The sequence below is a fragment of the Centropristis striata genome, chromosome 1 (assembly GCF_030273125.1).
Source record: "Centropristis striata isolate RG_2023a ecotype Rhode Island chromosome 1, C.striata_1.0, whole genome shotgun sequence".
Classification (NCBI taxonomy): Eukaryota; Metazoa; Chordata; class Actinopteri; order Perciformes; family Serranidae; genus Centropristis; species Centropristis striata.
Genome location: NC_081517.1, coordinates 7,162,155 through 7,184,048, shown reverse-complemented (window position 1 = coordinate 7,184,048; position 21,894 = coordinate 7,162,155). Strand labels below are relative to the sequence as shown.

Sequence of the window (21,894 nt, the reverse complement as noted above, 5' to 3'; positions counted from 1 at the left end):
GTGTGTGTGTTCTTGTACGTCCTACATAGTGAGGACCACAACATGTTTTTAACTCTATGTCTTATAGGGCTATTTTGTCAATTTTTTAATCCTTTTCATGTCTTTTCATGTCTTTTTTGGTCATTTTGTGTCTGTTGTGTCTTCTTGAGTTATTTTGTGTCTTTTTTGGCATTTTGTCTCTTCTGTGGTTTTTTTTTTTTTGGTTATTCTGTCTTCTCATTTTGTGTCTTTTTTTTGGTGATTTTGTGGGGTTTTTTGGTCATTTGTGTCTTTTTTGTGTCTTTTCTGGTCATTTTGTGTCTGTTGTTGTGTCTTTTTTAGTTATTTTGTGTGGGTTTTTTGTCATTTTGTGTCTTTTTTGGTCATTTGTGTCTTTTTTGTGTCTTTTTTAGTTATTTTGTGTTTTTTTTTTTGTCATTTTGTCTCTTCTGTGGGGTTTTTTTTTTTGGTTATTCTGTCTTCTCATTTGGTGTCTTTTTTGGTGATTTTGTGGGGTTTTTTTTTTCATTTTGTGTCGTTTTTGGTCATTTGTGTCTTTTTTGTGTCTTCTTTGGTGATTTTGTGTGTTTTTTGGTGATTTTGTGTCTTTTTGTGTCTTTTTTTGGTCTGCATTGTTTTTACGTCTGGATGTGATGAAGAAGCCATGCTTTGGTGCTTTTAGAGACTCCAGAGGGTTAACCAACAGAGTGAGGACATTTTTGCAAAGTGAGGACTAACTGAATTTGAAAACAAAAAAATCACAACAAAATTAAAACTAATGAAAAATCCAAAACTATGATAACATTGCAAGGGAATTAACTGTTCCAATGCGAGTCCTCACAAACATAGAAGTACAAGAATGTGAGTGTGTGTGTGTGCTCCAGGGATCTGGTTCTAGTTAGACTGTGTTTTCTAGCTATTTGTTCTCCTCCTTTAACACTGTTACTTACAAGCTAACATTTCCTAATTCAAACATGATGGGAAAACCCCTTTAAACTCTTTGATTTAGCTTCAACTTTGCGGCAACAACACACATGACCCTGACCTCATTACAAGTTCTTAATCACAACCAAACTGGTAAGCATCAATCAAAAGTGATCCTGTTTCTTGCAGTCTTTTAGTAGTGCTAATGCAAGTGTTCTGATACTGTTCACACATGCTTAGTGACATGTTCAAAAAGCAGCTGTCACTGTGTGTTCAAAACAGATATCTCGGGGATGATGGCCGCCTTCTTGTGTGGAAAAAATAAATAAAAAAAGCAAGAAGCTTGGCCTGTCCTCATTACCAGCCTGACACACATGTTCTGTCAAAGGAAATCGCACCAAATGGGACCGATTCAGTTCGGATGCGGCGCTTCTTCCAAAAGAGTTCCCTTTTCTAAAACACTAATCTCTGGACCACAAATTAGCTGTCAGTCATCAGCTGTAGACAGACATCGTATCGGGGAAAAGGCAGTCCCCGACAAATCAACAACATGTCAATCAAACACACAAACACGTGCGTGAGCACACACACACACACAGGGAGGCTGGTGCGTCTTATGTGATAGCATTAGCTCCTTTAGACTAATAGGCCCTAACTCTGTTTTCTCCATTAATTCAAGGTGACTCCTGCAAGGCATTAGAGGAAGGATATGGAGCTCAGGGCTCTCAAGTGCCCTCCTAATTAATATTAATTTGCAATTTATATTTCCTCACTGAATTGCAATGTAATTTTATAAAAGCTCTCTTATCTCCAAAAAGGAGCCATTTAAAAGTCAAGGAAATGCTTCTAAGCATCCAATTGACACCTGTGTCGGCAGATATTAGACAGAGTCTTGACAGGTTGTTGGAGTTTAATGGCATTGAAGCAGCATTAATTAATAGTTAAATCTTTCACTTCAAGCAAGAGAATTTAAAACCACCACACAGGAGTCATGGGATGACAATGGATGCATAATGGATGTAGAGGTGTTGGCACGGATTTTGTCGGAGACACAGAACATGTTTGTTTAATTCATACAAAAACTGGATCGGGTAAAAAACAGAAAGAGTTTTCATAGCTGGTGGAAGGGCTGATTTCTTGGCATGGCACTGTTGCTTCATGAAGTTTTGTCTTTGGCATGCTGTCGCCAGGCAACCGGTGGAAACTCAAGAGTTTCAGGGATTTTTGTTTTTTTACCTTTGTAGCACATACTTTGAGTAGTTACAGGCCTCTGGTATTGTTTTGTGTCTGTAGGTGTTACACATATCTCTGTGGTCTTGTGTCTCTTTGTGATCGTTTTGTGTCTCTTCATAGTTGTTCTGGGTTGCTTTGAAAATTGTTTAGTGATTTTGTAGTTATGTTTTTGTCTGTGGTGGTTTTGCTTATTTTTGTAGTTGTTTTGTGCCTCTTTGTAGTTGTTTTGTGTCTTAATGTAGCTGTTGTGTGTCTCCTTTTAGTTGTGTTGTGTCTCTTTGTAGTTGTTTTGTGTCTCTTTGTAGTTGTTTTGGTTATCTCCGTAGTTGTTTTGTGTCTCTTTGTAGTTATTTTGGCTCTCTTTGTAGTTGTTTTGGCTCTCTTAGTAGTTGTTTTGTGTCTCTTTGTAGTTATTTTGTGTCTCTTTGTAGTTGTTTTGGCTATCTTCGTAGTTGTTTTGTGACTCTTTGTAGTTATTTTGTGTATTTATGTAGTTGTTTTGGCTATCTCCGTAGTTGTTTTGTGTCTCTTTGTAGTTATTTTGTGTCTCTTTGTAGTTGTTTTGGCTATCTTCGTAGTTGTTTTGTGACTCTTTGTAGTTGTTTTGTGTCTCTTTGTAGTTGATTAATGCCTCTTTGTAGTTGTTTTGGCTCTCTTTGTAGTTGTTTTGTGTCTCTTTGTAGTTGCGTTGTGTGTCTTTGTAGTTGTTTGGTGTCTCTTTGTAATTATTTTGTGTCTCTTTGTAGTTGTTTTGGTTCTCTTTTTGTAGTTGTTTTGTGTATTTTTGTAGTTGTTTTGTGTCTCTTTGTAGTTCTATGTCTCTTTTGAGTTGTTTTGGCTTTCTCTTTATAGTTGTTGTATTGGTCTTTGTAGTTGCTTTGTCTCTCTTTTTGTAGTTGTTTTGTCTCTCTTTTTGTAGTTGTTTTGTGTCTTTGTAGTTTTCTGTCTCTTTGTAGTTGTCTTGCTCATTTTCACAGTTGTTGTGAGTATTTTTGTGTCTCTTTGTAGCCATTTTATGTTTTCCTACCGTCATGTTGAGTCTTAATGGTTGGTTTGGGTCTATTTGAGTGATGGCCAGTTGGGCCCCTGACACTTTGGCCGATCTGGGCCTGTGCCCAGTAGGCTCGTTCAGTATTCCACCCATGAAACCAGGCTAGCTGTTTACAACGGTTTTCAGTTGTTATGCTAAGTTAAGCTAACCGGCCCCACTGTGTCATATTAATAAACAGACATACAGCATAAGCCATTTTCCCATTCCTCCAAAATACCTCATAAGTACCTAGAACTTTCAAAATACTTTGTTATGCCATTTCTTATTTCCTCTGAAATTGTACCAGGTACTTACTAAATACTTAGTTATTGCATTTCACCCAGTACTGTCGAAATACCAACAGTTTAAGTAACTAGTCATTTTCTTAAATTACTCTGTAGGTACCCAGTATATCCAATATAACTTATGTCTCTTTTCCTACAAAATTCTCTAATGTTCTGCTGTACCTTCACTGAAGTAGAAGTAAGAAGGACTAAGTATTTTCTATGTTCGTCATACTCATATGAGAAAAATACACCATAAGTTAGCAGGACCTGAACAGTAAGTGTTGGTAATTACACAGTAAGTCCTTGGCTGTATAATAAAAGGTTATTCTTTCTTACCGCATCTGACTTTGATGTAGTAATGTCAGTTTCTAGACCGTTTTCATACAAGCAAAATAAATGTTTTATTCACCTCAAAAATAAGACCTGAATTGCAATGCATGACTGAAAGAATAAGAATAAAAGTAATTAAAGGAACTAGTGATGTTTCCTATTAAATGTGAGGCTGAGCCTTACTTACATGGAGACAGTGAGAGACAGAGAGAGAGAGAGTTTCGGTGCTGAGAGCTGTGGTGCTGATTGTGTGTGAAGCCTTTGTGTTTCTCTGTGCCATGTCTTGGTGGGGCAAAGCACCTCGCTGTCACTGCCATTCAGTCAGATAAAAGTGTGTGTGTGTGTGTGTGTGCACATAAAGTCAGCTAGGTATGAATCAGAGAGAGAGAATGAGGCCAAGGAAAGAATGACTGGATGATTAGACACCCAAACTGCTCCTTCACGGGATGCAAACAAACATGAGCGTCATCCCAAAAAAAACTACAATAGAATAGAATAGGAGTTCTCTGATTTGACAACACAGAAAAAGGTGAGTTCTACTGGGGAAATTGAACTGCCAAAACTCAAAGCCAAGCACTGTCAGTTCACAAACGTCCAGTCACCACGGTCCTCAAGAGTAGAATGGAGTAGAATAGTAAATGCATTGGTCAACCTTACAGTATATCCATGCCAGAGTTAAAATGACACTTTGTACTGGTCCTGCAGAGAGAAGGTATGAATATTTTATACACCTCTCCTACCACATAAGTCAGTAAAAAAAAAAAAAGTAATAACAACCTGTTCTATTCATTGGGTGCTGTGCTGAGGGACTGGCAGGGCACTGCAGTAATGCGCTCACTTTAAAGGTGACCAGACACATTCTTTCTTTGCCCCATAGTTCCGCCTGGGCTATAAATTTGTCGCCCAACTGTTGACATCGCTTGCAATATGCTGCGCTCAGAGTGTGATCACCACATGCACTGTGAACAAGAACAAGGCAGTGCACTCTTTCTTGTCTGCTCGCACTGATACACACACACACACACAAGCACATGCACACACACAATGGTGGCCAACGAGTCATAAAGTAATAAAGCTCTATGGACCCCCCTAATGAAAGCAAAAAGGAGAGGGGGAGAGTGAAGAAGAGACTCGGATGAATAACAATCATTGCACTGATGGGGGTGGTTGTTTGTGTGTGTGTGTGTGTGTGTGTGTGTGTGTGTGTGTGTGTGTGTGCGTGTGTGTGTATTCTTGTAGTTCCTACATAGTCAAGACTGGAACATGTTTTTAACCAACAGAGTGAGGACATTTTATTTTTGCAAAATAATAATAATAATAATACCTTTATTTATATAGCACCTTTAAAAACAGCGTTCACAAAGTGCTTTGACAGAACAAGCATGGATAAAACTCCTGCGAAAATAAGAAACCAATAATGAAGAAATATGAAGCCATGCTTTGGCGCTTTTGGAGACTCCAGAGGGTTAACCAACAGAGTGAGGACGTTTTTGCAAAGTGAGGACATTTCGGCCGGTCCTCACTTCTTTAAAGGCTTATTTGAGAGTTCAGACTTTGTTTTAGGGTAAAGGTTACAATCAGGTTTATGTTAGGGTTCGGGTTGGGCATTTAGTTGTGATGGTGAAGGTTAGGGTAAGGGTTATAAAAGGGGCTAGGGAACAAGGTTATTATAGTTAACAAAAAAACAAAACGAAAAATAGAGTTGAATAGAGTTTTTTAAAGAAATATTAACTGAAACTATTGTATGGTTACAAAAGTAACTAAAATTATAGTGAAAATGTCCTTCGTTTTCATCTTTGTCAACTTTTTCATTCATAATAAAAACTAAACTAAACCTAGCAATCTCACTCTAAAACTAATGAAAAATTCAAAACTATTATAACCTTGCAAGGGAATTTACCATTCCAATGAGGGACTCACAAAGATAGAAGTACAAGGATGTGTGTGTGTGTGTGTGTGTGTGTGTGTGTGTGTGTGTAGGGGGTGGTATCAGCAGTGAAAGTAAACCCCCCCATGTCTCTCTGTGGTCCTGCTCCTCCCCTCTGGACTGGAATCCACCAAATCGCTGCTAATTGAATAAGTGACAATGAACGGGCAGACGAGGCGACAGATGCTCGCGTGCCTTTACAACCCAACCACCAGCATCAGCGCGCACGCTTTACGCACGCGCGCGCACACATTCCTCTTGACTCCAATCTGAACCAGGGGTCCAGAGGCGCATTTCTATGGCCTCCACCTGCTCTTCCTATTGACTCGGGGAAGGAGGGAGGGGAGAGAATATTGCAAAGATTGCCATGAATGTTCACGACAGACGTTTAATTCACACTATCACTTTATGGCTACAAGGCCCGGACACACTGAGGCAATAACGAGGAGAGCTGCTGCACCGGAGCTGTTTGTTTGTTTGTGCTGATCGCATGCATTTGTGGGGATCTGGGCTCCAGAGCCGCCTATGGATCAATAAATTATCTTTGAGGAGCTGGAAGCAGAAAATAAAATATCCAAAAAGACATTGCACCTGCTGCAGAGGATGCATATTTTAAGCTCAATTATTGGAGTTGTTAAAGGCCATGTTTGTTCGGCTCCTCTGGTTATGTAGCGTGCCTAAATGTATTAAGTCTCCATCTGCTTTTTACTTAGATTATACCCCCTCTATACATTAATTGTTTTATTCTCCGCTGTGTTTAAGACCCCAGCTCACCCCCCTCCTCCAACTCTGTCTCTTTCTTTTGCTCCCTTCTTCCATAAACTCCGGAGCTGACTTTGTTCTCCAAATGTGATTAGCTTCTCTGGGACGCAGGGAGTAATTGCATTACTGCATTGTGAGCATTTGGAGCTATGGAAATGTTGGGCGCCCATATCAAACCTGTTTAAATACCAAGCGCAGTATGGTGAAAGATGTGCAAAAAGGAGGAGTGAATGCAAACATTTAGCAGACATGGCTCAGGCCATGAATAGACACTGGGAGTGGGAATAAAGGTTTTTCCGCCAATTTAAGCCTCTCGGTTTTAAAAGAAGAGCTTCTGGTTTGTGCACGTTTGGAATATTTAATAAGCTATTGTTTCACACAAATGCGCGGAGAGCTTTAGAAAGCTTTGCAGATGCGTTAAAAGATCAACACGCATTGAATAACCTGCTTCAAACGGATAATATCAAGTCCTGGGATGTTTTTTTTTTTTACATTTAATTTCTCATGCAGACAGTTAGAAGCAGCTGGTGGTAAATTATTCATTTGTTTTTGGGATTCTGTATCTATCTATTTTTTAAGGTTAATTATGATCTTGGAAAATGGTTCCAAAAGCGGGACAGTTATGAGTTTAGTCTTCTTCAGGGAAATCTCGTGTTCTCCTGCTCCAGATGGCCACCTACAGTCATCTTCAACTTGTACTATAATGTTTGACTTGAATATGTATGAGGGTTCTGGTAACCTGTTATTGCAATAACTGCAGTCTTGAGCGCTTTTTCTACCTCTGCGCGTCTTTTTGACGCACACACAAGCGCATCGCAGCCTTGTGCACGAGCGTGTGAATGGCTCTGGAAAAGCTGCTTGGTGCTCTACAATCCCCCCATGACAACTCATTTCCTCACAGTTGTGTGGGGTTCAGGGCTCCGCTTGAGTCTTGTTTGGTCGTGCTGTAATCGCCGGGTCCTGGTGCCAAACAAACCAGCGCCAGATGGTCTCCAGAATGCAACGGGTCCCAGTTGTGCACATTCGTTAAACCTTAGATGTCTCTCTCTTTCTTTTTCCTCCTTATTCGCTTCTCTGTGTGCATTTACACGACTCTTTTTCTGGGGAAGTAAAAAAGAAAAAAATCCTGCCTGAGCTGGTTTGTTTTGGATGCTGCGCTCGTTATCAAGAATCGCATCCTGCGGGGAGTTTGAAGTGATGTTGAACAGATTTGTGCACGGGGACAGAGCTGTTCCTCGGCGTGACCAACTCTTTAAAAGCATTCATTAGAGTCCGGCTCCCTTTCAACGCGATTCTCCACACAGCTTACCCGGCTTATACTCTCACCCATAGACAGCCACAGATGCATGTGAAAAAATATATATATTGCGCTCAAAAACAGCCACCACAAAGTGCCTGTGCATGAAGAAGAAGGGGAGTCAGCTGCCACTTGAAACGGACTGGATACAGTAAAAGCTCGTGGCATGCATACACACTAATGCCAAGGCATCCAGAGCTTCATACAGCAGGAGTGAGTGGTGGCAGCTGCTTATGTCTGGGTTGTATATCAAAAGTGTGCCTATCCAGGATTTTTAAGGTGGTGGGGACACTGCTGGTGATTGAGGTGACTTGTCTTGTCTAATGAGGATTTAGTCTGTCTCCACGCAGTCTGAGGAGAACAGACCCGAAGCGAGAAACTCGTAAACCTTCCTGTGGTTTTTTACAGCAATGAAAAACGGCAGGGTAAGCTGTTTGAATGAATGTTTTCTTCTCTAGTTTATTTTCTGTCCATTGTAGGGGCATGCTCTAAAAAAAAAAAAAAAGAAGAGGGGAGAGTGAACCCCACAGGGCGGGGTTTTCTTTCTTTTTTTACCCCCTACTTTCCTTTTCCTCCCCTCTTGCGCCTCCTTCTCCTCTTCTCTGGAGTTGTTTGAGTGGCCACCAGCCCAGCTTTTGATTTAAGAAGCGTTTGTCTTTTCCCGGGATGTGAAAAAAGAAAGGGGGGCCGTGGCTGATGTACAACTAGTTGGTTTGAGGCGGGTTATTTTGGGCAAGTCTGTGTGCAGAGGCACCTCAAACGGAGAGAGGGAGCGGAGGAGAGCGCACGGCGCACAGACCAGACGCAGGGAAAGAGAGAGGGAGAAAAGCGCACAGATTTCAGTGGCATTCAGATGGTTCTCCCGCACACTGGATGCACATACAGATCTGTATGACGAGGAAGGACAGATAGACGAGAATTTGGATGTTTTTATGGAAATGAAAGCAACTTGTGCGAGCTTACATTGAAGATTTGAATGTTTTTCTCCTCATCGCTGCGCGGACAGAGACATGCAGATTGAAGGAGCACAGCATTTACTAAGTTAAAACTGGGATTGACCAGCATTTTGGAGCTATTTTTTTGGATCTGTTTTTGGCTTCTGCAAGACAAATGCAACCAGGAAAAATGAAAGGACTATTTTTGACAAGAATGTGGAAAGTTGTGGCTGTTTTGGCGCTGGCGACACAACACGTCTCCGGTAAGACGTTAAAATATCAGATTCACGAGGAGCAGAAGGTTGGCACGGTTATTGCCCGTTTGAAAGATGATGTTGCGGATGTTTTGGCGAAACTTCCGAGCTCGGTGTCGCTCCGCTTCAGAGCCATGCAACGAGGGGGATCGTCGTTTCTCTCGGTGCGCGAGCAGGACGGAGAAATCAGCATCAGGACCAAAATCGACCGAGAGAAACTCTGCGAGAAGAATCTCAACTGTTCTATTCAATTCGACGTGCTGACGCTCCCCACGGAGCACCTGCAGCTGTTTCACGTCGAGGTGGAAGTGTTGGACATCAACGATAACGCACCCCAGTTCGCCCGTGCCGTCATCCCCATTGAGATCTCCGAGAGCGCGGCTGTGGGAGCGCGCATTCCCCTGGACAGCGCCACGGACCCCGACGTCGGGGAGAACTCCCTTTACTCGTACGCCTTAGAGCCCAACAACTTCTTCAAGATCGACATCCAGTCCAGGACGGACGGGGCTAAATACGCAGAGCTGGTGGTGCTCAGGGAGCTGGACCGGGAGGTGCGCTCCGGTTATGAACTTCAGTACACGGCCTCTGACAGGGGCGTTCCCCCGAGGACGGGTTCGACCCTCCTCAAAATCAGTGTCACCGACTCAAACGACAACAGCCCGATTTTTGACAAGTCGTCATATGTCATTAACCTGCCTGAAAACGCACCTGTTGGCACCCTGATCATTGACTTAAACGCAACTGACGCAGATGACGGCACCAACGCCAGAATAGTCTACTCATTCAGCAGTCACGTGTCCCCCAAAATAATGGAGACGTTCAAGATTAACCCCGACAGCGGGCGCCTGACCCTCATCAGGCGTGTGGACTATGAGGCTGTTAACTCTTACGACATTGATGTCCAAGCGCAGGACATGGGTCCCAACTCTATGCCAGCCCACTGCAAGATCCTGGTCAAAGTGGTAGATGTGAACGACAATAAACCAGATATAAGCATCAATCTGATGTCCTCGCAGGGGAACGGGGACGCAGCCTATATATCAGAGGCGTCTCCTTTGGACACGTTTGTGGCTTTGGTGCGGGTGGAGGACTTGGACTCTGGGTTGAATGGAGAGGTAGAGTGTAAACTTCATGGTCAAGGATACTTCAAACTGCAGAAGTCGTACGAGAACAACTACATGATTTTGACTAACGTGTCTCTGGATCGAGAGAAAAGGTCAGAGTTCAGTCTGACGGTGGTGGCGGAGGACCGGGGGACTCCCAGTCTCTCCACCGTCAAACATTTCACCGTGCACGTGACGGATGAAAACGACAACCCGCCACGTTTCGAGAAGGGGCAATATGAGATCTTTAAATCGGAGAACAATGCCCCTGGAGCGTACCTGACCTCCATCATGGCCACTGATCCTGATCTGGACGCCAATGGGCAGGTGAGTTACTCCATCTTGGAGAACTCAGTTCACGGGAGCTCCATCTCCACCTACGTCACCATTGACCCCTCCAATGGCGCCATTTACGCCCTTCGTACATTCGATCGTGAGGACGTTAGCCGCATCTCCTTTGTCGTGCAAGCTAAAGATGCGGGGAAACCCCCGATGGTCAGCAACGCCACTGTTGTTCTGAACATCCTGGATGAGAACGACAACCCTCCGGTCATCGTGGTCCCCCAGCTGTGGAACTTCACCGCCGATGTCCCCGCGTCAAAGTTCACAGAGGCCGGACACTTGGTGACCATGATCAGGGCGACGGACCGCGACACGGGGGTCAACGCTGAGCTCATCTGCTCCATCGTGAGTGGCAACGAGGAGGGCTTCTTCATCATTGACCCAAGAACGTGTGAAATCCACGCCAACACCAGTTTGGAGAACTTCCCCCATGACCACGTGGAGTTGACCGTCGTGGTCAGAGATCAGGGGCGGGAGAGCCTCAGCGCTAAGGCGGCGCTTAAAATCACCCTCTATGAGAACATGGAGAACCACGTCCAGGTGATGGACCCGGGGGAGTCTTCCCTCGACACATCCCTGATTATCATCTCCCTGGGGGCCATCTGCATTCTGCTCCTGATCGTCATGGTGGTGTTCGCTGCTCGCTGTAACCGTGAGAAAAAGGACACGAGGCACTCCTACAACTGCCGGGTGGCGGAATCGACCCACCAGCACCACCCCAAGAAGCCGTCGCGCCAGATCCACAAAGGGGACATCACCCTGGTTCCCACGGTGAACGGCACCCTGCCAATCAGAGCCCACCACCGCTCGCCGTCCGCCACGCCCCCCATGGATCGAGCCCAGATGGGGAGCCGGCAGAATCACCACAGCCGCCAATCACTAAACAGCCTAGTGACCATCTCGTCCAATCACATTCCAGAGAGCTTCGCCCTGGAACTGGCGCACGCAACTCCACCAGTGGAGGTGAGCACACACACACACACACACACACACACACACAAAATAAATTACTCTCTGAAATTTCAAATGTGGTCCCTCAGCCCCTTTCCAAATTTTCTCTCTCTCTCTCTCTCTCTCTCTCTCTCTCTCTCTCTCTCTCTCACACACACACACACACACACACACACACACACACACACACACACACACCAGCCTTCACACAGCTGTCTCGGTTCGAGCAAATTAACTCATCTCCATGTGTGACAGTGACTTAATCAACACTGGCCTGTAGTTCAAACTGACTCTCATTAAAACTGTTGATGATTATAGATGTGTCTTTGTCTTTACCTTGTTTACACCCTGTCACCATTACCTCCATCATAACCACCACTCATATAGTCATATGTCTCCATATTCATGTAGACCCCCCACCCCGACCCACCCCACCTTTTTTTTATTTTGTTTTAACATCATCCATTTTGTCTCATCCATTTTCAGCAGCCTTTCCATCATCCATTTTGTGTTTACTCATCCATTATTTTGTCTTCTGTGTTGTCTCTCCTCTTTTTTTTTCTCTTCCCCTCCTCAATTTCCCATCTGTTATTCACCCCCCCCCCCCCCCTCCCCCCCCTTTTTTCTGTTTCTTTTCGTTTGTTTTTATTTTGTTTGTTTTGTTATTTTTGGATGTAGCAAGTCTCACAGCTTCTGTCCATGCTCCATCAGGGCCAGTACCAGCCCAGACCCAGTTTCCGTGGCAACAAATACTCCCGCAGCTACAGGTAATTTACCCCTATCCCTCAGTCCCCCCCTCCCCTCCCCTAAAAGATTATCTTTTGTTTACTTTTTAAACCACTTGTTTTTCATTGTGTGTTCCAACAACCTGTTGTGAAGTTCTGCCTTGTCAGTTGCTCAGTTACATGTAGATCATGGTTTGATGGCGTGTAAATGTATTTTTTTTCATATTCCAGTTGTTATCATACCAATGCCATTCAGTTCAAAAGTATGCAACTCATCTGTCTGAATGTCACGACAGTTTTCTTGGTAGTTCTTATAAAAAAATAAAAAAAATGGGCTCAGGTTGTGAAGTGTGCATCCATCATAACTTTCATCATAATATCCCCTTATGATCTCGGGGTGATGGATTTATGGATGCCCCTAGTGGCTGTTGTGATAGATTTATTGATGGTATCTACCTGCATGTAGGATTTATGGGCCGAGCCTTGTGCAGAGTTTTGACAGATTCCAGAAGCAGCCTTAAGTTTTATATGATGGATTTATTTCACCACCCTGCAGAACACAATACATTCGGAGTTGAATTTATAAAAATGTGAACTTTTCAGATATCCCATTGGCTCGTACCTCTATATGTTTGTAATCTTTTTTTTTTTTGTTGTTGCCCTCACCCTCAGATATGCATTACAAGACATGGACAAGTTCAGCCTGAAGGACAGTGGCCGTGGGGACAGCGAGGCGGGGGACAGTGACTGTGACATGGGTCGGGAATCCCCCGTGGACAGACTGCTGCTGGGGGAGGGTTTTTCTGACCTGATACACCTCGAAATGCACCATCGACTCCACCCAGGTGAGCTTCCGTTGATGTAATCAAGCTGCAAACTCCAGAGCTGAAAAGTGAAGCCAATGAGGAAGTGCTGAAACAAATGCAGAATTCCTTGAAAGGCCACTTGAGGCTGGCTCCAAAAGTGAGTCAATCCCCATAGAACCCCATGCTAAAATGCCCAACTTTACAGCAGAAAAAAACACGAAAAGCTTGTTGACCAAGTTGCTATTTCCAGGGCTCAAAAATCAAAAGCCAACAAAGAAGTTCCTTCCAATAACTGCAGTTCCCTGATTGGCCACTTGAAGCTGGCCTCCAAAAGTGAATCAATCCCCATAGACCCCTATGCTAAGATGCCAAACTTTACAGCAATAAACACAAAAAGTGTGTTCCTCATGTTGCAATCTCCAGGGCTTAAAAAAGAAACGCCAACAAAGAATTTCCTATCTAAAAACTGTTGTTCCTTGATTGGCCACTTGAGGCTGGCTAGTAAGTTAATCCCCATAGACACCCATGTTAAAGTGTCCAACTTCACAGCAGAAACAAACACAAAAAGCTTGTTCACCAAGTTGCAATTTCCAGGGCTAGAAAAACCCTTTGGTAAGTCTTTGTTGGCTTTTTTTTTTTGTTTTTTTGGGGGGGGGTTTAGCAGAAACTGGTTCTGGGCTGGTACTGGCCCTGATGGAGCATGGCCAGAAGCTGTGAGATTTGTTACATCCAAAAATAACAAAACAAACAAAATAAAACAAACAAAAATAAACAGAAAAAGGGGTGTCTATGGGGAACGACTCACTTATAGATTCAACCTCAAGTGGCCAATCAAAGAGCCTTGGATCCTTACAAAATGCAGTTCCTTGATTGACCACTTAACTCCAAAAGTTAGTCAATCCCCATAGACACCCATGTTAAAATTTCCAACTTCACAGCTGAAACAAACATGTTTACAGCCTGGTGGAATAAAAAACATATTTTTGTGTCTCTATGGCTAATTTCCCCATTCATGATAACTGTGAGAAGGTGACTCGTGTCTAATTTATAAGGCTTAAAGTTATGTATTACTTTCTTCCACCTAGTTTTGCACCCTTTTTACCCCAACTTACCAAACTGGCTCCATTCAGGTGATGCCTAACACCATCAGCAGCACCTCACACTCAACTATCACCTCAACCGCCAGGCACAATCGCACCTCAGCACATTTGTACCTGGCAAAAATTGTGAAGTTATACTTTCTGATGGATTTTACTGAGGTTTGATCACAACATTAATATTCCCCGTCTGTTAGAAATTACAATATTGAGCTCTATTTTTCTCAGGTTCCCAACCTGGAAAAAAAAATAGCAGTGTATTTACCGGAGCTGTGTTCCTCCTAGACCACACCCAGCCCTCTAATATACCTCCAGCCTGACACATTTCAGCACCACGGACAGCGACAGGCCTAAGCCCATTATTTGTCTGTACACCTGCCTATACAGCCACTCCATTCACCCTGTTACCAACACAATCCCCATTGTACTCAGCCCCATTCTTCCACACAGCCCTCATTTCCACGCTCGTTATCACACTGAGAGAGGTTACAGCGTGTCTGGCCGCTTGTGTTACTGTGTGTGCGGTTGTGTGTGTGCGTTATCTGCCCCTAAGTTAGAGTCGTGTCTGTAAAATCCTCCCTGGAGCGGAGATGAGTCGCCTGTCACTCATCGGTATGCGTCTCAGTGTGCTGTTTTTTTCTTCTTCTCCTTCCTTCTTTTTCTTTTCTTTTTCTTTTTTTCCCCCCGGTGAGTGACAGTGGTGCGCTTTCATGTCTGAACTGAGGAGAATTCATAGTAATTGCTTTTAGAATGATGTTATTCTCTCTCTCTCTCTCTCTCTCTCTCTCTCTCTCTCTCTCACTCACTTACGGTGTCCCTCTCTCGCTCTCTCCTACATGCCTGAGAGCTCCTCAGCATCTCTCTCTCTCCTCTGTACTTGTTAATGTATTCTCTATCTTTATTGAGATGGATAAAGGGAGGGGTGGCGGACATGGACGGTCTTTTCTGTATCTATTTTTTTTTTCTTCCTCCCTTTGAGAAAGACTTGGAGGTGTTGCTCACCTCCTACCGCCCCTTCTTTTCCTCTATCTCTTATGCTAATATGAAAAAAAAGGGGAGGGGAAGGAGATAATGGGCCGAGAGGGAGGATTATCCCTGTTTCTCTTCAATAGATTTAATTTGTTTAGATTTTTCTATTTAGATGGGCAAATGTGGCTATTCATGCTAGATATGATAAAAGAACTAAACAAGCAAATCCCTGCCTCAGCCGTGTATAGTCGGGGAGATGCGGGCATGGTTGGCAGAGCAGCCAAATATTACATTAACATCTGCCTGTAATGTCATTTGGCTGGGATTTTGCAATTATTCATTTATTTATCTACTTCCTGTGATTGTTTTCATACCTGGCACTACCCGGATATTTGCGCTGTAAGCTGTAAATATCAGCAATCTGGTGCTCCAAGCAGGAATATGAAGAGATCAGGGGGAGGGGGGGAAAAAAGGGAGAGAACTAACCACTGCCAAGCTGAGCTGTGATTTTGATATTAATGCAGGACTGAAGCACTGTCATATGAAATATTGAACAGGTTTTGCACATGGAGTATTAATACGCTATAGGCATGAGAGAGGCATCATTGCCCTTGTCTCTATGTTAAAAAACAGAACCTTGACCTTATGTTGAACTGTGATTCCCTTCAAAGGGAACACTACCTCACCCTCCTTACTGCTCTCTCACGGTTTATGGCTTGTATTATTCAACTATATTGACATTTCTTCCCACCACAGCAACAAATATTTTTAACAAACCCCAGAGTTTTGAGCATCTGATTTATCCGAGTTTCTTTGTTTTGCAGTCCCTATTTTTCTTCTGTATTTATTGTTCTGTGTAAAAAAGTTTTTTGCAAGTTTTCTGCAGCTCCTAACTCTTTCCCTCCTTTCTTTCCAGCTATGAGACTGTGCACAGATGAATGTCTCGTCCTGGGACACTCGGACCGGTGCTGGATGCCCCCCCTCTCGTCGCCCGCTTCCTCCGACTACCGCAACAACATGTACATCCCGGGGGAGGAGTCCTCGCAGCAGCAGCAGCCGCCCCAAATCGACGACGACGAGTCCTCGGTTGACTCGGAGCGCCGCAAGAGCTTCTCCACTTTTGGCAAGGAGCCTGGGAGCGAAGAGGCCGCAGCCGGGGGAGTCGTCGTCGCCGGCGGAGGAGGAGGAGGAGGAGGAGGAGGAGGAGGTGCAGGGAGCGACGCTTGTGCTGCTGGAGGAGGGGCTGGCTCCCTCCTCACAGAGATGAACTCTGTTTTCCAGCGGCTCCTACCCCCTAATATGGACTCGTACACAGAGTGCACTGAAACAAGCCCACCCTCGTCTTCCTCGGCCGCTGAGAGGGGAAGCGGGCGCGGTGCGGGTGGCAACAACGCCGTTCCCCAGGACAACCGGAGAGGGTTGTTGCCAGGTGGGAAAGGCCCCGCCTACCCCCCAGGTGTGGCTGCATGGGCGGCAAACACCCACTACCTAAACCCTGGAAGTGGATCTGTAGGAAACAATCACGTCTCTAACCCTCCGACCTCGTCCTCCACCTCCACGTCCACCACTAACGGACAGCCGCCACATCTCAAATGGCTGCCAGCCATGGAGGAGATCCCGGAGAATTACGAGGAGGACGACTTCGATGGCGTCTTCCACCAGGGCGGGAAGCGGAGCGAGAGCCGCCACGAGGCCGGCATGGACGCTAGCGAGCTGGTTCACGAGATCAACAAACTGCTGCAGGACGTCAGACAGAACTAAACGAGGGGGAAGCGGGAAAAAAAAGAAGGCATAGCATGGTTTCACATTTCACCACATTCTGGCAAATGCTTGTTCTTTGTGCCAACGTATATAAACTTTATGATGACAGTTTTCTCGTTCACTGTAATGCTTGTCTTGTTTATTTTACCAAATATCCTCTCGGTGCTGAGAGAGACTCGCAGAGAGAGAACAATAAAACACGGCACTGAAGTTGTGATTGAGGTGACTTAAAGGCATCAAAGCGAGCGCACCAAGAACAGATTGCTCATTTGTTATTACCGTCTCGGAAAAGTTGCTTGAATGAGTGATTTCAAACGGAAATCCACCAACAAAAACTGTACCCTTTCTTCATTTGTAATGTTTACAGCAGCGTGAACAGACTCCACAGGGAGGAACCAACAGTTGTGTGATCTAATTTCTGCTTTACAGTGTACAATATTGTACAGCGTCTGTAGAAAAAGGCAAAAATCACTTGAATATTGTGCTATGTCTCCTGTTTTGTTATTATGGAATGTAACTGTACAATTTGACCTTTGTATTTTAAAAATACACTCTTTTTTACTTCTATATATTTATATGTGTCCATGTATGTTTGTACAGAAAAAGAAAACAAATGTCTATTTTTTATATTTGTCACTGCATGTCTTAATATCACTTAATGTGTCTCTTCTCCTCTGCCCTGTTTATTTTATAAAACTACTGTATTTAATTTTGGTATTGAATGTGTGTGTGCGTATTAAAAATAATCACATTCCAATGCAGTTCCATGTTGGAAGTCGGTTTTGTATGGTAACATTGTGACCATTGGATAATAAATAAAGTGGAGGGATTCATAACATGGTCTGAGAGCTCATTTGTAATGATTTTTTAATTAATTTCATGTCTTCTCTTATTCATTTCTCATATGTTTTCCTCACTGGGTGCATCCAGTTGCCCCCCTGTGTCTTAGCACCCCCTAATGTCCAGTATCAGAACTGCAGCAGCACAGTTTGAATCTGCTGTGTGCTTTCTAGGCCTCATTATACCACAATTCACATGCATGACTCTGCTAATAAACACGCCATTAGCTGTAAATTTATTCCCAAATGATCTCTTTAGATTAAAATGCATTTAGCCGTTAATTTAGTTTCTGAGTAGGGATCCTCTGTCTCAATGTTTCTCTCATCCATGACAGCATCACGCTTATGGTAAATATGCTTAGCAAATGAACAGCATCTGATAATAGCTGCACATGATGAGAAATCAAAAGCATGATATTGTACACTGCAGCCATATGGGCTAGTAATACAATTAAACAGTAAGTGGGTGGTGAGCCCCCCCTCCCCTCACTCACTCTGCTGATGATCATGAGGGCTTAACTTGGGGGATAATACACTCACGGGGAAGAACACACAGTTGGGTGAAAATGGAATATTGAGTTGCGGAAAAGTGGAGAAATTCAACATCGGAGGCTAAATGAAGCAATTAACCTCATGAGACAGAGCTTTAATAAGGTAAAGGTTAGAATTTGCATACACACAGACAAACATTCACATCTGCACAACAACACACACTTATAGACACACATGAGAACATACAGTAGAGCAGCAGATGCATGTAAGGACACACACACACGCACTTAATCTCACATGCACATGCAAACACTTAATAATGAGCTCGTTTGTCTTCATCATTAAAGAGGCCAAGCCTCAATAAACAACAAGCACTGCCTCTGTGTGAGTGAAGGAAACTACAGCATGCTAGCTGCTAGCTTAGCCCCCTGCTTAACTCTATGGAGTCTTGGGCTATTTAGTCCATTTTTTAATCCTTTTTATGTCTTTTCGTGTCTTTGTAAGTCATTTTGTGTCTTTTTTGGTAATTTTGTGTCTGTTGTTGTGTCTTTTTTAGTTATTTTGTGTCTCTTTTTTATCATTTTGTTTCTTCTCTGGTTTTTGGTTATTCTGTCTTCTCATTTTGTTGATTTTTGAATCCTTTTCATGTCTTTTTGTGTCTTTGTAAGTAATTTTGTGTCTTTTTTGTGTCTTTTTTGGCAATTTTGTGTCTTTTGCGTCTTTTTTAGTTATTTTGTCTCTTTTTTTGGTCATTTTGTCTCTTTTTTCATTTTGTGTCTTCTGTGGGTTTTCTGGTTATTCTGTCTTCTCATTTTGTGTCTTTTTTGGTCATTTTGTGTCTTTTTTTCATTTTGTGTCTTCTGTGTCTTTTTTTGGTCTGCTTTGTTTTTATGTCTGAATGTGATAAAGAAGCCATGCTTTGGCGCTTTTGGAGACTCCAGAGGGTTAATATCTAATTGTAGTGGAGCAGCAGTGGGCTAATTCTCTGCTGATGAATATCGATGAGATGTTGGTCATGAGGGGATGTTACTGTTTTAAAGGGATCGTCCAACATTTTTGGAAATGTGCTTAAAGTTAGATAACAAGATTGTTATCACTCTCATGTGTACAGTAAATATGAAGGGTCATTCCTGTGTTCCCAGGGTTCTACATTACCCAGTAAGAACATAGATGTACTCCCAATATGAAGCTACAGCTACAGCTTAGCTTAGCATAAAGACTGGAAACAGAGGGAAAGAGCTAGCCTGAATGTTCAAAGGTTGCCAAACCTGCCTATCAGCACCTCTAAAGATCACTAACACTTTATATATTATATGCTTGGCTTGCTGTTTCCACCAGTTTCCCCTTGTCTTGGATTCAGTCTTGCAAGGCTACAGTGAGCAGCCAGTTAGCATGAAGACAAAAATGACAAAAAACACAAAATAATTACAAAAAAACGGATAAAATTACAAAAAAACACACAAAAAATAGCCCCAAATCACACAAAAAAACAGTAAACACAAAAGATTGCATTCAAAATGTTGAAACGCACACTGCAAAATCTGAAAAATCTCTGCAAAAAAAGTAAAATCATGTTACTACACTTGCTCGTGGTGATTTTAACCATTGAAGAAGAAGAGTTGACGCACTAAATTGGACATGGAAACTGGACTCCGGAGGGTTAAGAAATAGGCAAGGCTATAAAAGATGTGACTTAATACTTGTGTCACATCGATGTTAATACAAAAATAATTAGCGAAACAGCGATTAGGGAGGAATCAGACAGTGACGAGATCAGATGAGATGAAGTCGAGAGTGGCAATGCAAATTCTAATGTCTGTGGGGACACGGCTGTGATATGAGCTGAGAGTGCTGCTGGGATTTGGATGTGTGTGTGTGTGTGTGTGTTTGTGTGTGTGAAGGAGAATATTTATGGGCCTCTGTGTGTGCATGTGTGTCTCAAACAGACAGATGGACAGACAGAAATAGCCAGAAGATGAGAGTGCGATATGGAGGTATGCAGGAGGGTGGAGAGAGAGAAAAAGATGGAGGAGAGAAGCAGGTTTTCACAATGAGAATGAGTGAAATGCAAGTGAGACTGACAAACAATTTAATGGTGGATTTGCTAAGACAATAAAAAGCTGGAGTTCATATTTCAACATCACATCAGTGCCACAGTTGTATTTGTGTAAAATTAATTACCTGAGTGGTAATAAATGAGCACTACCGGATCTTTCACCCGGCAAGTTTTTTTCTATTACACACACCATTACCCTATGCCAAAGAAATTTGTTGTTGCTAAAGATCATCCATCATGCATTGCCAATCTAATTTTGAAGTGACACACACACACACAGAGACACACACACTTGGTAAAATACTGTACATTCTGCTAATGCTGCTTTCTGGAATTTTTTTAAACTTAGTCAAAGCAAAAGTTAGATTAGTTTTACAAAGTATGCTTTTTTTTTTGTCGAGTTTTAGAATATGCAGCTGAAGGCAGCAGCTGGCTAGTTTAGCTTAGCATAATAACTGGAAGCAGGGGGAAACTGCTAGCCTGGCTGTGTCCAAAGTTAAAGTTAAGTAATTGTCAGAACAGCATCCTTAAAGTACTAAAGTAAAGCACTTATTCAAACTATGTAGCTTGTTGGTACAAAAATGATTGTGTGTGTGTGTGTGTGTGTTTTTATGTGTTTTATGGGGTTTTTGTATATTTTTTATTTGTGTTTTTTGTGATTTTGTGTGGTTTTTTTTTGTTTTTTTAAGTGTTTTTTGTATTACTTTTTGCGTGTTTCTTTGTAATTTTATCCATGTTTTTTGTAATTTTGTAATTTTTTTGTGTTTTTTGTAATTTTTGTGTGTGTTTTTGTGGTTTTTATGTGTTGTTTTTCGAGTGTTTTTATGTTTCTTTCTGTGTGGGTTTTTTGTAAAAAAAAAAGTGTTTTTTTTATATTTTTTATTTGTGTTTTTTGTAATTTTGTGTGCAAAAACACACAGAACACACTCATAAAAACCACAAAAACACACACAAAAATGACAAAAAACACAAAAAAAATATAAAATTACAAAAAACACGGATAAAATTACAAAAAACATTTTTTTTTTACAAAAAACACACATAAAAACACACAAAAATTACAAAAAACACAAAAAATTACAAACAAAACACAAAAAAATCACACAAAAGATTGCACACATTTGAAACACACACTGAAAAATGTGCATTTTTTAACGTTTTTTTGTATTATTTTTTTGCATGTTTTTTTGTGTGTTTTTTTGTGTTTCAAAATGTTGATCCAGTAAGTCAAAATGACAAAATAATAATGAGGTGAGGTTGAGCTGAAAAAGATGATACCAGCATGGCATGGTGATTATTATTTAAGTTGCATATACAAACAACCAACAAAATAGCCCCACACTCCATCGAGTTAAGCTCATTTGAGAATCTTAACAAACTCCCTCCTCATCTCATATGTGTTGATTGTAATGTGACAGGAAATTAAGAAGGTGACAGTGTGTGTTATGCAGGGTTATTGGGTCTGCTGACATGAAGTCAACTCTCATCTGAAGTCAAACACATCACACCAGGCTGACCCTCAGTACACACACACACACACACACACACACACACACACACCACTAGTGTCAAGGAAACAGGATATTGGCCAGCCTGTAATATAAACAGAGCTCAGGTGTTGTGTGTCCACCACAACAAGTCACTGTGATAAAACCACTGTGATGGAATGCCGTATGTGTCTTATACCTTATTGCTAAAGGAATTTCATAGAAACATCTTCTGGTCAGTTGGTTCTGTAATATATTTCTACTGTTAACTCTATGGAGTTTGGTGCTATTTTGTTGGTTTATGACTC

The 21,894-nt window shown here is 42.5% G+C and overlaps 1 protein-coding gene across 2 annotated transcripts; it reads left to right on the top strand.

Moving 5' to 3' along the window:
* The first annotated feature begins 7,572 nt into the window (after window positions 1-7,572).
* Window positions 7,573-17,548, top strand: pcdh18a (protocadherin 18a). 2 transcript variants are annotated; one of them, XM_059337001.1, is made up of 4 exons: window positions 7,573-11,366; window positions 12,066-12,121; window positions 12,752-12,924; window positions 15,868-17,548. In XM_059337001.1, the coding sequence occupies exons 1-4, from the start codon at window positions 8,880-8,882 to the stop codon at window positions 16,710-16,712; spliced, it is 3,561 nt and encodes a 1,186-aa protein (XP_059192984.1). In that variant the 5' UTR covers window positions 7,573-8,879; the 3' UTR covers window positions 16,713-17,548. The 2 variants fall into 2 exon arrangements, with proteins under 2 accessions (XP_059192984.1, XP_059192992.1); XM_059337009.1 differs by having other exon boundaries at window positions 12,033-12,121.
* The last annotated feature ends 4,346 nt before the right edge of the window (window positions 17,549-21,894 follow it).

Bases quoted from the DNA above. Each gene is read 5' to 3' on its own strand.
- pcdh18a (XM_059337009.1), top strand. From the start codon at position 8,880: ATGCAACCAGGAAAAATGAAAGGACTATTTTTGACAAGAATGTGGAAA. The intron at 12,122-12,751 runs GTAATTTACCCC...CCTCACCCTCAG, and splicing joins AAATACTCCCGCAGCTACAG to ATATGCATTACAAGACATGG. The intron at 12,925-15,867 runs GTGAGCTTCCGT...CTTTCTTTCCAG, and splicing joins GCACCATCGACTCCACCCAG to CTATGAGACTGTGCACAGAT.